This window comes from Poeciliopsis prolifica, unplaced genomic scaffold, assembly GCF_027474105.1.
Source record: "Poeciliopsis prolifica strain line A6 unplaced genomic scaffold, Auburn_PproV2 SCAFFOLD001, whole genome shotgun sequence".
In the NCBI taxonomy this organism is placed as follows: domain Eukaryota; kingdom Metazoa; phylum Chordata; class Actinopteri; order Cyprinodontiformes; family Poeciliidae; genus Poeciliopsis; species Poeciliopsis prolifica.
Genome location: NW_026562376.1, coordinates 1,513,820 through 1,532,500, shown reverse-complemented (window position 1 = coordinate 1,532,500; position 18,681 = coordinate 1,513,820). Strand labels below are relative to the sequence as shown.

Sequence of the window (18,681 nt, the reverse complement as noted above, 5' to 3'; positions counted from 1 at the left end):
GTTATTCAAAATATTATTATTTTTGGCCTTGTGCCCCTAACCCCCCTGCCTTCCCACACTGTGCAGCCCTGGGCAGAAAGCCCTACTGTCACTGAGGTTGTGTTGATGTGTGAGAGCACCTGGGACGGTGTTGTCCAACACGAACCCGAAGAAACCGCCAACAAACATGCTGGTTGTCAGAAGAACCTGCAGCATCTGGTCGAACTCTACCGCACCTGGAAACGACGGTTTGATGCTTTTTAAATGTTAATTAACAAAGTAACACAAACTGTTTATGTACCTGTAGCAATAGCTTTGGGATTCTTTAATATCCAGTTGGGAATGACCAAACCAGAGAACATGGAGAAGCCAAAAATGAAGATATTTCTGGATGAATTCATGTCTGTGTACTGAAAATATGGGCAGAAATCTTCCAGTCGGAACAGGATCGGAAATCTTTGAGAAGCTTTCAGGAAACTTTCCTGTTCTAACTTAAGGTGTTTACCTGCAAATTAGAGACTCCTGCTGCACAGATGACACCAAACATGACCATGATCATGCCTCCAATCACCGGAGAGGGGATGGTTGCAAACACAGCACCCATTTTACCCAGAATCCCCATGGAAACCATGAACACCCCGCTGGCCACTATGACCACGCGGCTTCCGACCTGCAGAGTCAGGAGATGCTGCTGAAGCGTTTGCTCTTTCAGTCTGACGTCATCCCATGGAGGAGGCTGTTACCTTGGTGATGCCGAGCGCACCGACGTTCTCGCTGTAGGAAGTGGTTCCGTTTCCGGTTCCCCACGCTCCAGCCAGCAGGCAGCCGATTCCCTCGATGCCGATGCCGCGGTTAATGGCGTGTCTCGGTGGCGGCGGCGCTCCGGATAATCTTGCGCATGCGTGATAATCCCCAACAGACTCGATCATGGAGGAGATGACCCCGGCCAGGATCCCCACCACGCCGGCCAGGCTCACTGTGGGTTTCCCCCACTGGCCTGGGTTTGGTTTCAAGCAAAATAAACTAGAATCACAAAAACATCTTAAATATATTCCGTTTGATTATCTGCAGACATAAACACTAAACTAGCACCTTTAACAAAGACTTTCCTGTTTTATGAACAGTTTTTAATCAAAATAGCTTTTACTTCATGGGATCTCATCATTATAATGTCGCTTTCAAAAGTTTACCTGCTTATGGTAATGTGAATAATACACATTAATCAGAAGGAAATGTAAAACAATACAAATTGACTGCATAAATTTGGACATAATTTTTTAATATTCAGTCTCTTCTTCGGGTGACTCCTGAGATTTTCTATCTCATCTGATATTGAACTTTGATTAGGCCAATTCAAAACTGTAATTTCCAACCGAGAAACAGAAAAACGTGAAGAAAGATTGGTCATGTTTTTAATATTTAACTTCAAATTAAATACTTGGCTAACATGTAAATTCACCAGGCGGAAGCTGACTGCCAAAATAAAAGCCGGTGACAGTTCTAACTCTCACCTCTTCATTGTTTCCGTTCCCGCAGTTTCAGCTGGATGAGCCGTTTTAACAGACGGACGGACATTTACCGATGGATGGACAGCAGCAGCGGCCTGATTCCCAGGAGTTTAGTGGAGAAAGTAAGACCCAGCTTTTGTTTTTAGCAGTCCACTTCCGGTCAGGGGCAACCTAGCATTAGCATGTTAGCTAAATATTTAGTTCTGAGCTCTAAGCTAAATATTTATTTTGCAGATGTAACATTTGGTTTTAAACCAAATAAATTATTTATTAATTTATAAATGAATTCATAATATGGGCGGAATATTCACAATAATTACTGTTATTATTGTCCCGTCTTTTTATAACTTTTGGAGAAACGTCCAGTTTTTATGACGTCACTGTTTTCCTCGCTCGTCTCCGGTTGATGCTTTTTGCATACAGTTACATTCAGTATAGAAATAATGCATTTGAATAAGGTTCGTTTGCCAGATTAAAATATCTTTTTAAAATTGTCTGGAAGTGAAAATTGTGTTTTGGAGCATATTAGTTTAACCAGGCTGTTGCAGCGTTTTAATATTTACAATACTGTGCACCTTCTGATAGATTTGTTAGATTTACATGAATTGCCTAAAGTAAATGTTGCATTATTTTGTGAAAAGAAATATTGTTTTACAGTCACACAAATCTCCTCTGGCTTTAAACAGACGCATCTTTGAGATATTTTGGCACTCTGAAAAAATCAGATGTAATCTTAATGTCTGATACTGCAGCATCTTACCTGGGTATGGGAAGGTAAACCAGGGAGCTTGGCTGATTACTTTCCTTTTAGGTCTGTGCGTGCGAGGTAACCGTACTGCCCAGGTTCGGCAGGAAGAATGTCATACACCGTCAAGATGTAACAAATGAGCCAAGAAACTGTGATTCCCAACAAGACCTGAGAATTGAAATGGGCAACAACAACAAAAACAATCACAATTTACTCTATTTCTAAAACATAAATCACCTTTTCAGTTACATACAGGGAGAATTTGAAAGATGTAGACTGGAGAAGTGTGAAGCTTTTTATCCTTGCTGTAGGTAGGAAAGGGGATGGCTATGTGACGGAGGTACTGTGAAAACAGGATGATAAGGGCTGTGGTCCTGTCAGAGGCAGACAGAAATAAAATCAGTCTGAAATTTAAACAGGAGATGGAGAAAACAGATTCTGAACAGAAAATTGTAAGTCTTTTTTCACATAAGAATTATCATTAAGGAAAAGGCATTGATAATTTTTTATCTTGTTGAATTTGAAAAAGAACCAGATTTAGGAAAATAGATTTCCTGAAAGACATAAAACAATGTTTGGTGTTTTTTTTCTTGTGTAAAAATATAAAAAAGTCCAATAAATTACATTGAAGAGATGCCCCAGTGGTTTCCAGCGCTGCTCCCAGCTGAATCAAACAGCGACAGACCAATAAGAGCGATAGTGGGAGCAATGGTGAGAGGTCCAATGAAGCGCATGAAGAGGCCGATGAGGCCAGAAAATCCAACAAACACCTGGAAGATGGAGCCCACAATAATGGAGCCCTGCAGCTAGAGACAGAAAACATCACAACTATTAGACATCAGTCATTACACTCATTCAGTTAAAAAAAAACAATGGAAACTTAATTTGAAAAAAGGAGGAAAAAATCCGATGTTTTATTTTGTAAGAATAAAATATTCTAATTGTGTGATTCACTTTCGTCTTTGTTTTTGTAATACTGTTGTCTGCCACTAGAGGGAGTGTCGTGAACCTGCACAAAGGCTGAAACGCAGTTGAGGCCTAGAAACAACGGTTCCCCACCTCGTTATTAAAGACATTTTGTTTGGACATTTTTAGTCTGTAAAATGATTACAAGTGAAATTATATAATTTAAGAGTTTTTATTTTTATCTGACAGCACATTGGCTGGTTATTGCTGAAACTAAAACCCTAAAAATACATAAAATCATCACAATGACTAAGTCTACAACAAACAACAAACTATGATTGCAACATTTCAATAAAAAATTAGAATCCCTTGAGACTGAGAAAACAGTCAAAGTTTTAATATATATATATAGTTTGTTTGCTAAACATTTAGTTTGGAGCTAAATATTAGTTCCAACTTGAATATTTAGCAAGAAGTTAAATATTTTGTGGCTGAAGTGCATATTTAGCCTGCTGGCTAATTATTTAGATATCTAAATATTTAGCCAGCAAGATAAATATATTTGGAGCTATAAATATTTAACCTCTATTAATTTATCTTGCTCACTGGAGCTAAATGGGCTATAAAGTTTGAAAACTGTGACATTTAGAAATCCATGAAAAACAGTGAAAATTTAACTTTCAAAAAAGAATTCCCTTTTTTTTTCTTATGACAGGCTAAATAACTCAAATATTGCTTTAATCTTTGATCTCCAAACATCACAACATCGTCAGTGAAGCATGCTGCTAAAAGCCTGAGCATGTCTGCACAGCTGCCATGGTGCACAGACTCCATGGCAGCTGGTGTCTGAAAAATAAATAAGCCAATTTATTTTTCAGAACAGTACAAAAAGTGTTTGGTTTCTCTTTGTTTGCTAAATTTGGAGGTAAAACCCAGTGGAGTCATGACCAGCTGTTAGTTTAATTCAATTCAATTAAAAATGCTGTGATCCAACCTGTGCTTTAAACGGTTAAATGCTCACAGTTTACTTACAGCTCATCCGACTTTGCCACACTTCTGTGAACTCTGTGGACGAAGCGTTGACTGAGCTGGCGTTTTGGGTCCAGGCAGGACACCTAAACTCTGGCATGGACAGCATCGCCATGGAGGGAGCCAGCAGCGTGAACGTACCGCCTTGAAGAATGGGCAGCCTGGGGGCAAAGATGGCCGAGTCATTAATGAACTGGTGAGCAAAATACTCCTAATATCTGAGATCATTTATATTTATTCATAAGCAGGAGATTTGAACCTACAGTCTCCATCTGGTGCATATGAACAGTTAAGTCAAGTCATGTGAAGCGAGAGTGACTCTCCTATTAGACACACAGACTCGAGGTTAAGTAGGTTAAAGCAATCAGCTGCTAATGATTGTCTCTGTGCTGCTCACTATCTGTTATTCACATCCGACTTTGCAGTGAAGCATGTAAATCAGCATCATGCAGGAAGTTGTTGGAGGAGAAAATGGCTCTTTGCTTTGAGAAAGAAAAACTTGAACTTGTTGAAGGTGATGTTTTCCTGCCAGCTCATGCCTGAATGCTTAGGAAAGGACAAGAAAGCATCAGTGGTGCTAAGCCAGGAGAATGCCGGTTTTAGCAGAAACCAGATTCCGAACATAATGAGATGGAAATTCCTTGACTAATCCAGCTGTGACGACAGGATTCAGCTGAGCTGCAGCGCTCAGAGCTGAAATCACATTTTAATCTGGTTTTCAAAGACAAAAACAGCTTTTGCACCAGGTTTACTATCACCTTAACTCAGCATAACTAACACAGGATCCTCACTTCTGTTTACAGAGCTTTTTTTTAAAATTATTTTTACTTTTTCAACATTAACGAAAAAAAAAGTTAATGTGCTGAACGGGAGATGGAAACATAAAGGAAAAATTTATTTTCCTTATTGTCCAGAGCTGAAGCTGCAACTTGAGGAATTCTGGGTAGAAAATATTTACAGACAGAGATTTTTTTTATCTTAAATGCAAAATGTTTATCAATTTTGTACATAATTACTGCTCTGCCTGTGTTGTTCTTTCAGCAAAAGGCCTTTTTTATAGTGTCTATACTTCAGTTACCGATTAATTGATGCCTGCATTAGTTTACAATTATTTCGTTCATCGATTAGTCATAATTTTTTAAAAATGTGAATCCTAAAAGGGTAAAGCTGCTTGACAAAATGTACAAAAAGTTGTAAAGTGTTAATTTTTTCTTCTTCAAATGCTTCAGATTTCATCTGAAAAAGACTCAGACCTGAAATGGAGACGATTGGTTGATTCCATTTGATTCACTCTCTTGTTGAACTGCTGTGTTTAATCAACAACAACCAATAAAATCAGCCACAGGCAGCAAATCCCTGCTAATAGTCCGTCCTCAGCAGGAAATCGGATCCTTGTCATATCAGTTCCTACCTGATGCCAAAGGTGACCTGCAGCAAGGTGCAGACTCCAGACACCAAGAAGATGGTGCTGATGAGGTAGCTCTGCGTGAGGCCGTCATGCTGCAGACACAGACCCTGCGACAGGATCAGGGGGATGGCGATGATGCCGCCAAAGGCAGTCAAACAGTGCTACAGGAACACAGGAGGGACATTTAAAATTAAGAATAAAACAGTTTGACTTTTAATGGATGAATTCATTTAATACTGAAATGATTAATAATGATGAATCAATTAGTGAAATGTAACTAATTTAGTATCAATTAATTGCTAACTGGAGGATAGACTATAAAAATGATCATTTGCTGAAAGAACAACACATTAAGAGCAATAATTAAACCTAAACTGTGCAAAAATATGTACATTTTGTTTTTAAGGTATTAAAAACATATTAGGACTTTTCTAGTGGCAGTTTTAGCTTCACCTGGTTCAAATTCTGAAAAAATAAAAATCTTCAGTAACTTCTGATCAGTTGATCCATAAAATAATCACCAGATCATCCCTACTCTGTTCTGAACATTTCAGCTGCAGATGCCTCTTTTACTTCACAACTGTTGAGTTTTATGAAATAAAATGTTTTTTGTCTTGTTTTAAAAGTTATTTGCATCTTTCAATGCATCTATAAAAAAAACTTAAATGGCTAAATGAAAACTGCAGAATATACAAGTTTTTTATCTGATTAATCGATTCATTATCAGAATATTCTACTACTAAAATAATTGTTAGCTGCAGGCCTAAACGTATTGAAACATGAACTAAGAACCGGATGACTAAAATAAATCTTGTTGATGTTGTTATGTAACTCTGGACTCCATGAAAACTGTCGGCTTTCAAAGCTTTTCCTGACAAACCTGAGCGCCTAAGAGATGCAGAGGTACCAGGGCGGGACATCTGTCACGCAGTAAGCCAGTTTGTTTGTGTCTTCATCAATAGACGAGTCTAGATCTTCTCCTTTTTCTGATAGATCACAGAAACCTCCTTCCAGCTTCAGTTCGACAGACAGACACAGGAAGACGTGAGAAAAGCAGAACTGAAGGTTTGGACACAAAACGCCCTAACGTTCATAAATTATTACAGAAAATTTAAATCAAATGTTTCTTCTATTTGACAGAAATTAATTTCTTCATTTGTTCAGACCTGAGGCAGTGCAGAAACAAAAGACCTGTGGAACTTGGGTCCTGCAAATTCAATGAGGGGATTAAAGTACTTTGGCTTTTACTTCCATCTTTAAGGCAGAAAGATGGTAATTTACAAATTGATTTTTGTATTTTCTTCAGTTCCAGCTGTTTAGCATGTAAATTTAATTAAGTAGAAAAAGACAAGAAAAATCCCAAACCAACAAGTTTAGCTAGATCTAATAAGTTCATCCCCAGATTTCCATTTATGTCATTTTTAGTAAAGCTTGTTTTATCAAAGAAAACAAAGCATTAAACTCACCGCAAAGGCAAAGTTGTCGAGTCCATTGCTTTCCTTCTCTGAGGTCATGTCAGCTTCAACCTGCTGGCTCAGGTTTAGTTCAGCTTTAGTTTCCTGAAGCTTGAGAAGAAACAGCAAGAAAGAAGAGAAAGCGAACAAAAGGAATGGGCCGGGAGGCAGGCGGGTCGGACAGCCTGCTGAGAAAAAGCAAATTTCAGACATGGGACTGCAGCTCGTGCTGACTAATAGGTCCAACCGAGCGCTCATGTGAACCGAATTACAACAGAAGCAGCAGCTGACCAACCAGCTTGGCAGGCTGCAGATCTTCTGTCCTTTTCACTGTAAACAAACCCTGATCTCATTACAAGCCTTTGAGGCCAGAACCTCTGTAACCTGCTCCTGCTTTCACCTGCTGTCAGGATTATTGCTGCTTTTGTGCTTAACTTTGTTCCACATTGAGTGAATCTTGTTTTTAGCATTTTGCATGTGTTGGTTTTGAGCTTTCCTCAAGCAGCTCCAGTTCCCTTCTAATTTTAACAACAAATATTTGCGTTTGTGACTATCACGTGCTGCGAAGTCTCATACAACACAAGGCTGTTATTCATGAGCCGCTCGAAGCCATAACTTCATTTCCCAATTTATCATACCTCAACATTTCCCTCCAAATGCCATTAGCTTCAATTATATTATTAGTGTAAATTGAGAGTTTGATAGCAGCCCACATCTGCCTAGTTAAAGTCCAGGAAGAAGAAAGGTACTGTGACACTTCTGTGCAGTTTTCAATACTGAAAATGATTATCTCACCTCTTGAGACTGACTGCTTGAAGACACTTCAGTGCATAAAACAGAAATAACTGCGTGTCTGTAGCAAACAGCATTTCACTCAAAACTTGAAGTCTATAATAACAGGTGCTATTGATTCATTAATACAGCTTTATGGAGCAGAGACATGAAAAAACAACAAATTTTCTTCTGTGGTTTCATTAAAGTTGTAAAAAGTTGCAGATGAAGCTTCCAAAATGCAGCTTTTCCTGCATGTTTTTACTCATAGTTTTGTCTGGACATGATTGTCGACACCAATATTTCTCCTGAATGAATACAACATGAACAGAACAGATTTTAGAAAATAGAAATCACATGCAGGCTCAGCCCGTAGCTCAGCCCGCAGCCTCAGCCCCGTAGCTCAGCCCGCAGCCTCAACCCGCAGCCTCAACCCGCAGCCTCAACCCGCAGCCTCAGCCCGCAGCCTCAGCCCGTAGCTCAGCCCGCAGCCTCAGCCCGCAGCCTCAACCCGCAGCCTCAACCCGCAGCCTCAACCCGCAGCCTCAACCCGCAGCCTCAACCCGCAGCCTCAGCCCGCAGCCTCAACCCGCAGCCTCAACCCGCAGCCTCAGCCCGCATCCTCAGCCCGCAGCCTCAACCCGCAGGCTCAACCCGCAGCCTCAACCCGCAGCCTCAGCCCGCAGCCTCAACCCGCAGCCTCAACCCGCAGGCTCAACCCTAACCCTCAGCCCGCAGCCTCAGCCCGCAGCCTCAACCCCGCAGCCTCAACCCGCAGCCTCAACCCGCAGCCTCAACCCGCAGCCTCAGCCCGCAGCCTCAACCCGCTCAGCCCGCAGCCTCAACCCGCAGCCTCAGCCCGCAGCCTCAACCCGCAGCCCAGCCCGCAGCCTCAACCCGCAGCCTCAGCCCGCAGCCTCAACCCGCAGCCTCAGCCCGCAGCCTCAGCCCGCAGCCTCAACCCGCAGCCTCAACCCGCAGCCTCAACCCGCAGCCTCAACCCGCAGCCTCAGCCTGCAGCCTCAGCCCACAGCAACGCTGAGGTCGGCTTGGTCCGCATGCGACGCCTTTTCATCAACTCAGCTGGAAACATTTGTGCTAAAACATGAACAGTCACATTTAACCCTCTGACATTTCTGCACCACCAATATGATATAACAAAGTGAATGATTGCAGCTCAAACATTAGCTGAGTTAAATGTTAAAGCCGTTCAAATGACCTTTGGCCTTCAGGATGCAACCAGCAAGCTCAAAATGAATTTTGACCTGACATGTTCTGCAACGCCCTGACATATTATATCGATGCTTCTGTCTTGTTCTCCACTGTGTGTTTTTTGTTTTGTCTTATTTTAATGTCACTAGGAGAAAAGATGAAAATCTGCAGCTCATGATTCTTCCAACATCAGCCTGTAAAAATCCTTTCTGTTTGGTTGAACATCAGCTCAGTGCAGGACTGATCTGCAGAATATTTCCTGGATTAACAGATTAATGTTTGGGTAGCAAAAGGTGCTTAGTAGGTGATTATTTTACAGGATTTAAAGATGAAGCTAAAACTGCAACTTGAGTTTTGGGTAGAACAGATTTGCAGAAAAAGATTTTTTATTATTATTCCTGAATGTAAAGCATTTTTTTTTTCTTTTCAGTTTTGGCTTCTTTATTGCTTTGAGTTTTTCAGCAAATTACATTTCTTTAAAGCATGTGTTATTATATTAGTATTATTTCAATTTCAACTAATCACAATTAATGTGATTAATCATTTCAGTCTTAAAATATATCGGCTGTATGTTTGGAAACAAATAGCTACATATAAAGTGTGGATTTGACACGTTTCCATAACGAGGCAGATTTGAGTTTATTTTACTGGCAGGGGAGAAAAACTACATGAAAAAAGTTGGAACATTCAAGTGTGAAAAATAAAAACGTTTTCTCAGTGAGAAATTTAAACTAAAAGCTAAGATTTTATGGAAAATATTATTTTTTTTATTTTTTTGCTTCTGGTTGAAAATTGTATTTATTTTATTTTTAAAATGTTGAAACTCTTCGGGAAGCAGAGCCTGATCTCATGTCATCACCAAATGAAATTCTCCTGCTGCGGAGGAAATGTATCTTTTATTTCTGCCGTTTCTCGTTGGGAAATGTCCCTTGTTGCATCCCGTCCTGCCGGTCAGCACCTATTGTTCTGGGATCTTGTGACGACCTCTGTAAAGAATCCATTTGGTTTGTGAATCCAGCTGAGTGATTTCCAGGGACGGGCTGAGCGTTCACATGCCGCTTTTAGTTCCTCCTCATTAAAAGAATCTCCTGCTTTTAGGCTCTTGAGGCTTTAACGCTGGACAGTGAGGTCAGAGTTAAATCAGCTGAAGTCAAGAACAATGCAGGAAGTGTTCAGGCCCCAGGATGCAGTCAGACCCACAGGAGACTCAAATGATAAAATCAGTTTACAGTCTCAACCCAGGATCATAAATAAATATCCATATAAACTGGTTAATAGAATTTATTGACCAATTTGTTGCTGTTTAGTGAAATTTAAACTTTCTGTTAATGATAATTATTATTATTCGTGTAGATTATATTGTTGTCTGCTGTTGTTTTTCTCCGTGCTCATGAATCCACAGCCTGAACCTGAGAAGCTCACATTCTGCTGAGAGGTTCTCAGGTTATGGTACCAGTACCTCTGGGATGCTGGGCCTGCCTTTTTGCAGTCATATTTATGACGCAAACAGACAATAATATGGAGCTGACACCAGAAAACATCTAGAAGAGGAAGACGGGTTTATTTGTTTGGTTCATTTCAGCAACAGGAAAATTCAATGTTTTAAATTATGAAAACACAAAACAAACAAAAAAAGGATCCACTGCACTGGCAGATTAAAGGAAAGGGATGAAAAGTTGTGATATCAGATCAATACGTTCCAGTGATTATTAAGCAAAGGCAGATAAGCAGCCTTTAGTTTAAAGGAGCTCAGTGTTTCAGCAGATTTTCTGTTTTCTAGAAGTTAATTCCAGATTAGAGGAGCATAAATTATTTCTCCATGTTCGGTTCTGATTCTGGGAATCAGACCAGAACCAGAAAACCCGACGAGTCTGCAAGGTTGATACAACAACTGTTTTCTTTATTTTTCTTTTTTTTTAGTCAGATTGAAGAAATCAATGCGTTCAGAGTTACCTATTGATATAATGTAGAGATGTGTATGATCTGTGTAATTATGGTAACTAATCTAGCTGTAATCTGAAGTAAAACACATTTAAAATGATGCTTTGGAACAGAAAATCCGTTTAGGAAAAGTCTTGCTGGTTCTTGGATGAACTGAATCTGAATGGAAAGGTTGAGAGGAGCTGCCGGTGCAGGCCACTAGAGGGAGACAAATTCCTCAATCAATGGTCTTTTTACGTGATGAGATTCTCCTGAGTTTCTGAATGGAAGAGGAGAACAGAAGGTGCATCAAGGCCAAGGTGATAAACCAGTGCAGTAAACCAGGTGATAAGAAAGAGAAGCAAACGTGTTTAAGTTGAATATTATCCAGGTTTCAGATCAGGTGCGTAGCTTTTACATGATTTTTCTGCAGTTTGTTCTGCGGAGTCAGAAGTTCTGATTCCTCTGATTTGACAGTGATCTATGCTAGTTCTGTCACTAATTGGTACATCCTGAATTTTAAGAGTTTCCTGGAAATATTCTGTTGTGCACTGATGCTCCACCTCCATGCTGACCATGTGATACAGGTCAAACACAGACTGCCAGTGGAGGGAGGAAACCACATCGTCTTCCTCTGACTGAGCGAACACTGCAGAATCTGTTTACCTTCGCAGCTCCTGATACTGCAGACACACTGAGAAGATTTATGATCATTTTTTTTCCTATGACAAGCCTGCTGGTGATGGGAGATAAACTGTTGGACATGTGGACAAAAGGAGAGCAAGAAAAACATTTCTGTGTGGATCAAGAGAGGGAATCACGGCAGCACAAACACATTTCACATTCAATTGAAGAAATACTAAGAAGACCGATCAGAAAAGAGGAAAGAGTTTATCGAAGCTGGTCTGTTATTAAAGAAAACACTGAGGTACATAACCAGCTCTCTTACACAGGTAAGGTTTTAAATCTACCATTAATTAACAGTTTGATTTAAAATGTAGCCAGAAAATAAGTTTTCCTGTTAAAGCTTCACTGTCACTGTTTATAGATTCCTCACAGAAAAATCATGAAGAATCTCCAAAATCTGCCACAGAAACCAAAAGTGAGTATTTATTAATTATCTGGGTCACAGAGGCACCTCCGTGAATGTGGCATTTATTTAACCAGCAAAGAGATTTTAATAAATTGTTCACCTGCAGGTCAGAAGAGGAAAAGACAAACCAGGGTGACATTCACGCCGATCCAGGTTCAGGAGCTGGAGGCGGTTTTCCAACAGACTCACTATCCCAGACGTCAACACCAGAGACGAGTTGGCCGGCCGTCTGCAGCTGACGGAGGGACGAATACAGGTACAACAGCTGCTGATGGGGCTGCTGCTGAGGGGTCATGACCCAACGGACGCAAACAATTCAGCAGAACGATATCTATATGCAAACACTCATACTTAATAAATTATAACGTCCTTTGCAATGAGGCTCATTTATCAGATTAACCTGTAGAAAATAACATTTTAGTTAATCCCATATTTCTCGATTAAAAAGTATTTGCTGTTGGTTTGATTTAATAATAATGAGCTTTATGTCCTGGTAAAATGCTACATCGTTTTGTTTTCATGTCATTTCGAAATAAGAAATAAATTAAATAATGAAGTTAAGAGTAATATTGTAATTTTAAATGTTTGCATTGGATGTAAGCAAAAATAATTTGCAGTAATAAAAACGTATAATGTTATTGTAAATAGTAATCAGCAGAGGTGGACACCGCTAACTGAAAGGTTAGCTGTGCTAACGCTAAAATTATATGGAAAATATTCTACTTTCCTTGTATTTCTCCTTGCTTTTTTTCCATTTTGTCTGTAGGTTTCATGTTAGAAATAAAGTTAGTGGGTTTTAAAAAGATACAGAGGAAGCTGCTGTGTACATACTCTTCATAATAAAGCATAAACATAAATGACTAATCATTTGAAAAAATTCTTAAAATCAATAATCAAAATGTCTTCACAGATTTCTGGATTTCTTCAACTGAAAGTTTATGAAACAGAAAATTAGTGCTTTAAAATCTATCCAGAAAATGTCATTTCGGTAAAGCTAAGTATGTTAAATGTTTTCATAGTTAGCAAAAGTGTTAAAGCGCTAAGCTAAAACTTTTGCTGAGCTAAGATTCGCTCTGCTATTAGCACATTAGCACAAATATGTCCTACCCTGCTAATCAAGCATGTTTTCATCCAAAATGATTGTAAAACCAACTCATATCGCAAACACACTGCTTAACTAAAGTAAAATTGTAATTATTGTTGAATAATTCATGTTTTGGTAACATGGCACAAAAACAGAATGGAATTTTTTAAACTTAAATGCACAGTTTTTTTTAGTTTTTTTTATGAACCCTGTCGTAAACAGCTTGTTGACCTTGACAAGGCAATTCAGTGTCTCTTAAACTCTCGTCCCTTTAATGCCTTTAGCTGCACCTTTGCTACATCGCTTTGCAGATTTCATATCCCAATAAAAATGAATTTTATTGTGCTACAGATTTGGTTCCAGAACCGCCGAGCAAAGTGGAGAAAGTCAGAAACACTGAAGGAAATCGAGGTGATGAGCAGGCGGCGGATATGTTCAGCCACTCATCCTCTGCTTTATTACGAGGTACTCAGACTCATTTCCAGGAAGGTTGTCTTCAGGTTGTAAAATCTCTGGGAAATATTGTCTCTTCCAGGAGCCGCCGCTTGAGCCGCTGCGCTGGCTGAGCTGCTGGACGCCTGAACCATCCAGGCTGTTTTTCAGATCCTCTGCAACACAAGGCAGCACACACAGCCACAGGAGTGTCTGCTCCCACCTGCACGGGACGCAGCGATAGCCTCTCTTACTGTCTCACAACGTTCACAGCTTTAAAAATCTTTTTTATATAAAATGTAAAAAAAAAAACAATTGTGGAGTTTTGAACCAGGTTCTGTGAAATTTAACCTTAAATCCCAGAATATCTGACATTGTGCAGAGCGCATGCAGCTACAAATGTTTAGCATTTTCCAATAAACTGAATTTCTGAAATGAATTTTGCATTTTCTTTAAATTTTGCAGCTAAATCTGTACAGATGAAGCTTTGAAAGCAGCTTGTTCCACATGTCTCTCACCAGAAACCGCTGTGTTGTTATGGAGATCAGCATTTAGCCTTTTTCATGACACCACACTTCCTTGTGAAAGATAAGATAAGCCCATGTCATGAAAAGTTCATCTGTTTGACTTTCTGACAACCTCTCCTTATCTTAATTTGGACTTGTAAGACGAGGTTATTCACAGGTCAGCTCAGTGATTTGGAGGCCTTGTCAAATCAGTCCAAAGGCAAAAATATCACCTGGTAGAATATCTTTACAAATAGAAGCTCATGTTAATGCTGGAAAACTTCTTCAAAGCATATTCTCTAAAAATGCCACTTTGCTTCAGAAAGTCGAGCTTAACAAAAGTTTCTGCTTGTGCAATAATCTAAACAGTTCTCAGTTCTGCTTTATGTAAATAATTTCAAGTCCTCAGACAGATAGGAAAACACCACCCTGCAGATCAATTCAGCAACTGATTTGACGGAACCAGAACTGATTGCAGGTTTATGAGAACGGCTCAACTTTTCACCCCGGCCGTATCTTTTGTTTACTGCCTGAGTGAGAAATTTATCAGCGCTTCACAGAGTTAAAGAGGACAGAAATAGTTGGCAGCGAGCAGCACAGAAAACCTTGACCACTGTTGTGTAACAGCAAACGATCACAATGAAACTTTATAATTAATTAGTGATAATTGTCAGACATCAAATGCTTTGATTTGTTGAAAGCAAAAATAAAACATGCAGCTGTAGAAATTATTTTATAGTTTCTCATATTTCATCTGACTTTGCCATTTTTTACAGCACCACTCCTGTTTTCTTTTTATCATTTACTGTAAAGTACTTTGACACCAGAGTGAGAAACATTGATTTGTGCAGCAGAAACTTTTCACCTGAACTGAAGAAAACTCAAAAAAACAAAACAAAAAAACTCCTCAAATACACCAAACCTAAATATTTTATTGGGACAAAAATCTAATTTCTTATTCCTCCCACATTTAATAATTAAAAAAATACAAGTTACACATAAAGACCTGACTTCACTCAGACTTATTTTATTGTCATAAGAAATATGAGTAAAACTGAAATGAAATCCCATGGATCCCCACTTTGATGTACAAATGTTTTTTTTTCTCTGATCATCAAATAATTTTAGTTTCTAATGAAGAAAAACAAACATTTTCAGTTCATTCTGAAAAGCTGCTGAATAAACCAAACTGATAAAATATAACCTGTTATTAACTGGGATTCCTCATGTTTTCATTTCAACTGATTACATCTATATGAGTCACTTTGTGGAGAAGGGTATGAATACTTTAGGCTGCCAGACAAAGCATGTTATGTCTTAAAGTAGCCAAAAGGTGGCGCCCTTCAGCCCATGAATAGGCAGAAATGACACCTTCCGTTCAGCTGAGAGTCATCAACACTGACCTTGTTTCATGAAGGTTTCATTAGTCACAGTTATTCTTTTCTGATGCTGTAGAGCAGCTGACATGTCGTGATTTCCTTCCCGGATATTTCCTGTCCTCTGCTTCCTTTCAGAGGAAGAGGAGGAGGAGGAAGAGGAGGAGGAGGAAGAGGAGGGCGGACTCTCAGCATCCTCCAGCCTCCGCCCGCCGCTCTGGCTCTGCCTCCATCCACACGGCGCTGGATCAGACCTGCAGGGGGTGGGGGGCAGAAAAACACACTGCGGAAAGAGGGCGATGGCCGCCGGAGGAGGATGCGGGGAATCGGTGGATCAGTACCGGGCCGAGGTGGAGAGGCTCACGCAGGAGCTGGCCGAGGCCAACAGGGAGAAGATCCGGGCTGCGGAGTGCGGGCTGGCCGTCCTGGAGGAGAATCAGGCGCTGAAGCAGAAATATGCGGAGCTGGAAACCGACCAGGAGACCCTCCGGAAGGAGCTGGAGCAGCTACAGGAGGTAAGGCTCCGGAGCGGGAGCGTTTGGAGCCGCGGGACGCAGCGCACTGCGGTCAGCTGCTGGGAAACTTGTGAGCGAATCATCTGGGAGGGGAAAATGATTGGGCTGCTTATCTAATCTGATCTAATCTATGACTGGAAACTGGAAATCCTTCCAACTGAACAGAGATTTAAAAAATATTGGAAGCTGATAGTTTACAAGCTGCACAGTCCGAAGCCTACAGGCCTAGTTCAAGCCCAAACTCCCAATAAATAAAACATCCTGTAGGAATCTGAACCTCTGCTGGCATCTCATCTTCATATCTACACGTTTAAATGGATTTCACAGCCACACTTATCAAACCATGTCATCAAATTTATTGGATTTTACATGTTTTACATGAAAACATGTAAAATCCAATAAATCCAAAAGAGGTTCTGTTGGATTGATTATGTATACATCTGGTCCATTTGCATCATGGATGCAAACAGGATTGAGCTCAAGGTTATGGAGAACCGATAAGGCGAGACGAACTATTTCTGTTCAACTAAACTTTGTAGAAAAACCTTCTGCATGTTTGTCTCGTCCAGATCTGAACCTCTACTGACCCTCATGTTTAACCAGCTTCCATGTCCCCACAACATGATGCTGCCACCACCGGTGCTAGTTAGCCTCAGCGCTCATTATAGCATCTGCGTCTTAAAGGGCCAGTATTATGTGTTCTCCAGGCATTTTATAACACAATCAGGCAATTTGTTATAAAAATGCGGTGTATGAAACATCACTTCACTTCATTTTGCAATTGAATGCCTTGAAATTTGGCCTCTGCTCTTTAAGAAGTTGCTGCTCTTTCTGTTTGTCCATGATGCCATTTACAGCTGTTGTCACTGGGCTGCGGCTGGTTCAGGTCAGAAGGTTTCATCTCACCTTTAGTTTAGGTAAGATTAAAACTTAGCCAGGTTGAAACAATTGGGGGCTCGTCTGGGATTTGAACCTTCTTGGACTTTTTGTTGTCCTATCTAAGAATAAAATCACATTTGTATGTTTTCCCCATACATCAGAATAATTTTCTTCTTTCGGTGAACTTTAATTGCTTCTTATCTTTTTTGACCTTTGCTAACTCGGACTAAGACAGCAGAGAGCAGGTGATTAGTGGACATGTTTGTTGGTCCCAGTCGGTTCTGCTTTACATGCTGAGCCTGACGAATGAAGACATTAAATATGGATCTCTGAGCTTTTTCTGTGTGACATTCTTGCACAGCTGCCTTTCTGCATTAAAAAATCATGATGGCATCCTTTGCTCAGGCTGTGCAGCATTTCAGGCAGCACTTAGCGGGTTACATCATGCTGATGTCATCCTGTGTACATTCCTGCTGGTAAAGTTAAGCTGAGGAGACAACCTGACTCTCCGTCTGGCTAATATCTCATTATTTTGGATTCTTGTTGTCTGACTGACAGAAAGTTGAAGGGTGTTGGAGATCAGTGTGACCTGGTTACCAACAGAAAGTTCATTCAATGAAAGGCTGTGATAATATCATCACTTTCTGTAGTTTCATATCATTCCCCCCTTCCTCACCTGTCGCTGTGTGCTATCAGCTGGCTGAAAGAAAGCTTCTGGATTTTTCCTTCATCTCAAAAAATGTTCCTGTTTTTTAAAAACACCAGAGCCCTCAAGACATTTTGATTCACCAAATCTATACCTGTAGATATTGTATTTATGTTTCTGTTTGCTCTCCATCCTCCTGTTTTATTCTTTTAATGTATATTTCTGGCTTGAATTAAAGAGAGAGAGAGAAAGAAAGAGAGAGAGAGAAAGAGAGAGAGAGAAGAGAGAGAGAGAGAGAGAGAGAGAGAGAGAGAGAGAGAGAGAGAGAGAGAGAGAGAGAGAGAGAGAGGAAATGGAACTGCTGCATAATCAGACTTCACTCTCTTCAAAATAAGAGCGTGAATTTACACGGCTAACTAAAGATTCTCAACAATCGATGAAACGTCTTCAAAATGTATCTAACTTTACAAAACAGCCAATTAAATTAGTGCTTTAAAATGTAAAGCACTAAAAGGTTTAAAAAGTTGCAAAGTGCAAAACTTTACAACCTTTACAGTCCAAAGAGCTTTTTCTGCAAATAATCGACTTAAAGCCACAAAGCAACTTTATATTTTTGATGCTTAACTAATAAATGACATTTGTTATTTTTTGTTTTGTTTTTAGGTCCAAAAATAAAGTAAAACTAAAACTTTTACACAAAGATCATTGGGTCGATTTGGGTGAAAATTATGTAAAAGAGAAAAAGAAACACATTTTCCAAAGTAAAAAAAATCAAAATAAATATTAATAATGCTTTTGTTGTGGAAATTGATCTTAACTGAAAACTTTTAAAGGTTGCATTTGTTGCTATATCTATATTTAAAATCATTATCTGATTTTAGGCAAAGTTATGAAGAGCCAATGAGCCTCTAGTGGCTCCGGAGCCTCAGGTTGAAGACCATGGATGGGACTGTGTGTTTATTCAGACAATAATAAATGAGCCATTTGAATTTCTTTAATATTCAAGGTTAAATCTTGATTCACAACTTTTTTGCGTTTAACGTGAAACTGGGATATTTTACTTTAAAAGATCTTTAAGAGCCTCAACTGAGAAATTAGTGAAAACAGAATCTGAGAAGAAAAGAAATGTTGCTAAATGAAAACGATAAAATGAAGACTGAGGAATTTTAAAAAACCGTTCTCGTTGTTCTGGTTTGTTTTCGTCGTCAGCAGCAG

General features: G+C 39.7%; 3 protein-coding genes and 3 long non-coding RNA genes across 6 annotated transcripts in view; 5 read left to right on the top strand and 1 right to left on the bottom strand.

The window, feature by feature from the left end:
* slc23a4 (solute carrier family 23 member 4) overlaps positions 1–7,141 on the bottom strand; it is a 7,945-nt gene extending 804 nt beyond the window's left edge. Inside the window, 13 exon segments of the mRNA XM_055034019.1 lie at positions 120–215; positions 281–389; positions 485–649; positions 723–976; positions 2,248–2,289; positions 2,292–2,403; positions 2,489–2,609; positions 2,860–3,041; positions 4,163–4,331; positions 5,582–5,739; positions 6,459–6,475; positions 6,478–6,592; positions 7,045–7,141. Of these exon segments, the coding sequence (XP_054889994.1) occupies positions 120–215; positions 281–389; positions 485–649; positions 723–976; positions 2,248–2,289; positions 2,292–2,403; positions 2,489–2,609; positions 2,860–3,041; positions 4,163–4,331; positions 5,582–5,739; positions 6,459–6,475; positions 6,478–6,592; positions 7,045–7,092 (1,588 nt within the window). The 5' untranslated portion in view covers positions 7,093–7,141.
* LOC129362511 (uncharacterized) lies at positions 1,455–6,632 on the top strand. Its single transcript, XR_008606238.1, has 3 exons — positions 1,455–1,609; positions 4,248–4,366; positions 6,572–6,632. It is a non-coding gene; the product is annotated as an uncharacterized LOC129362511 (long non-coding RNA).
* Positions 7,142–8,160: 1,019 nt separating the features above from the next.
* On the top strand, positions 8,161–8,912 carry LOC129362178 (PGC-1 and ERR-induced regulator in muscle protein 1-like). The gene is made up of 2 exons (XM_055033580.1): positions 8,161–8,201; positions 8,321–8,912. The coding sequence occupies exons 1-2, from the start codon at positions 8,161–8,163 to the stop codon at positions 8,910–8,912; spliced, it is 633 nt and encodes a 210-aa protein (XP_054889555.1).
* A 2,755-nt stretch (positions 8,913–11,667) lies between these two features.
* On the top strand, positions 11,668–12,224 carry LOC129362498 (uncharacterized). Its single transcript, XR_008606235.1, has 3 exons — positions 11,668–11,888; positions 11,984–12,037; positions 12,135–12,224. It is a non-coding gene; the product is annotated as an uncharacterized LOC129362498 (long non-coding RNA).
* Positions 12,222–14,781, top strand: LOC129362505 (uncharacterized). The gene is made up of 3 exons (XR_008606236.1): positions 12,222–12,284; positions 13,464–13,577; positions 13,648–14,781. It is a non-coding gene; the product is annotated as an uncharacterized LOC129362505 (long non-coding RNA).
* Positions 14,782–15,557: 776 nt separating this feature from the next.
* LOC129362449 (protein bicaudal D homolog 1-like) overlaps positions 15,558–18,681 on the top strand; it is a 28,223-nt gene continuing 25,099 nt past the window's right edge. The window contains 1 exon segment of the mRNA XM_055033971.1: positions 15,558–15,941. Within this exon segment, the coding sequence (XP_054889946.1) occupies positions 15,726–15,941 (216 nt within the window). The 5' untranslated portion in view covers positions 15,558–15,725.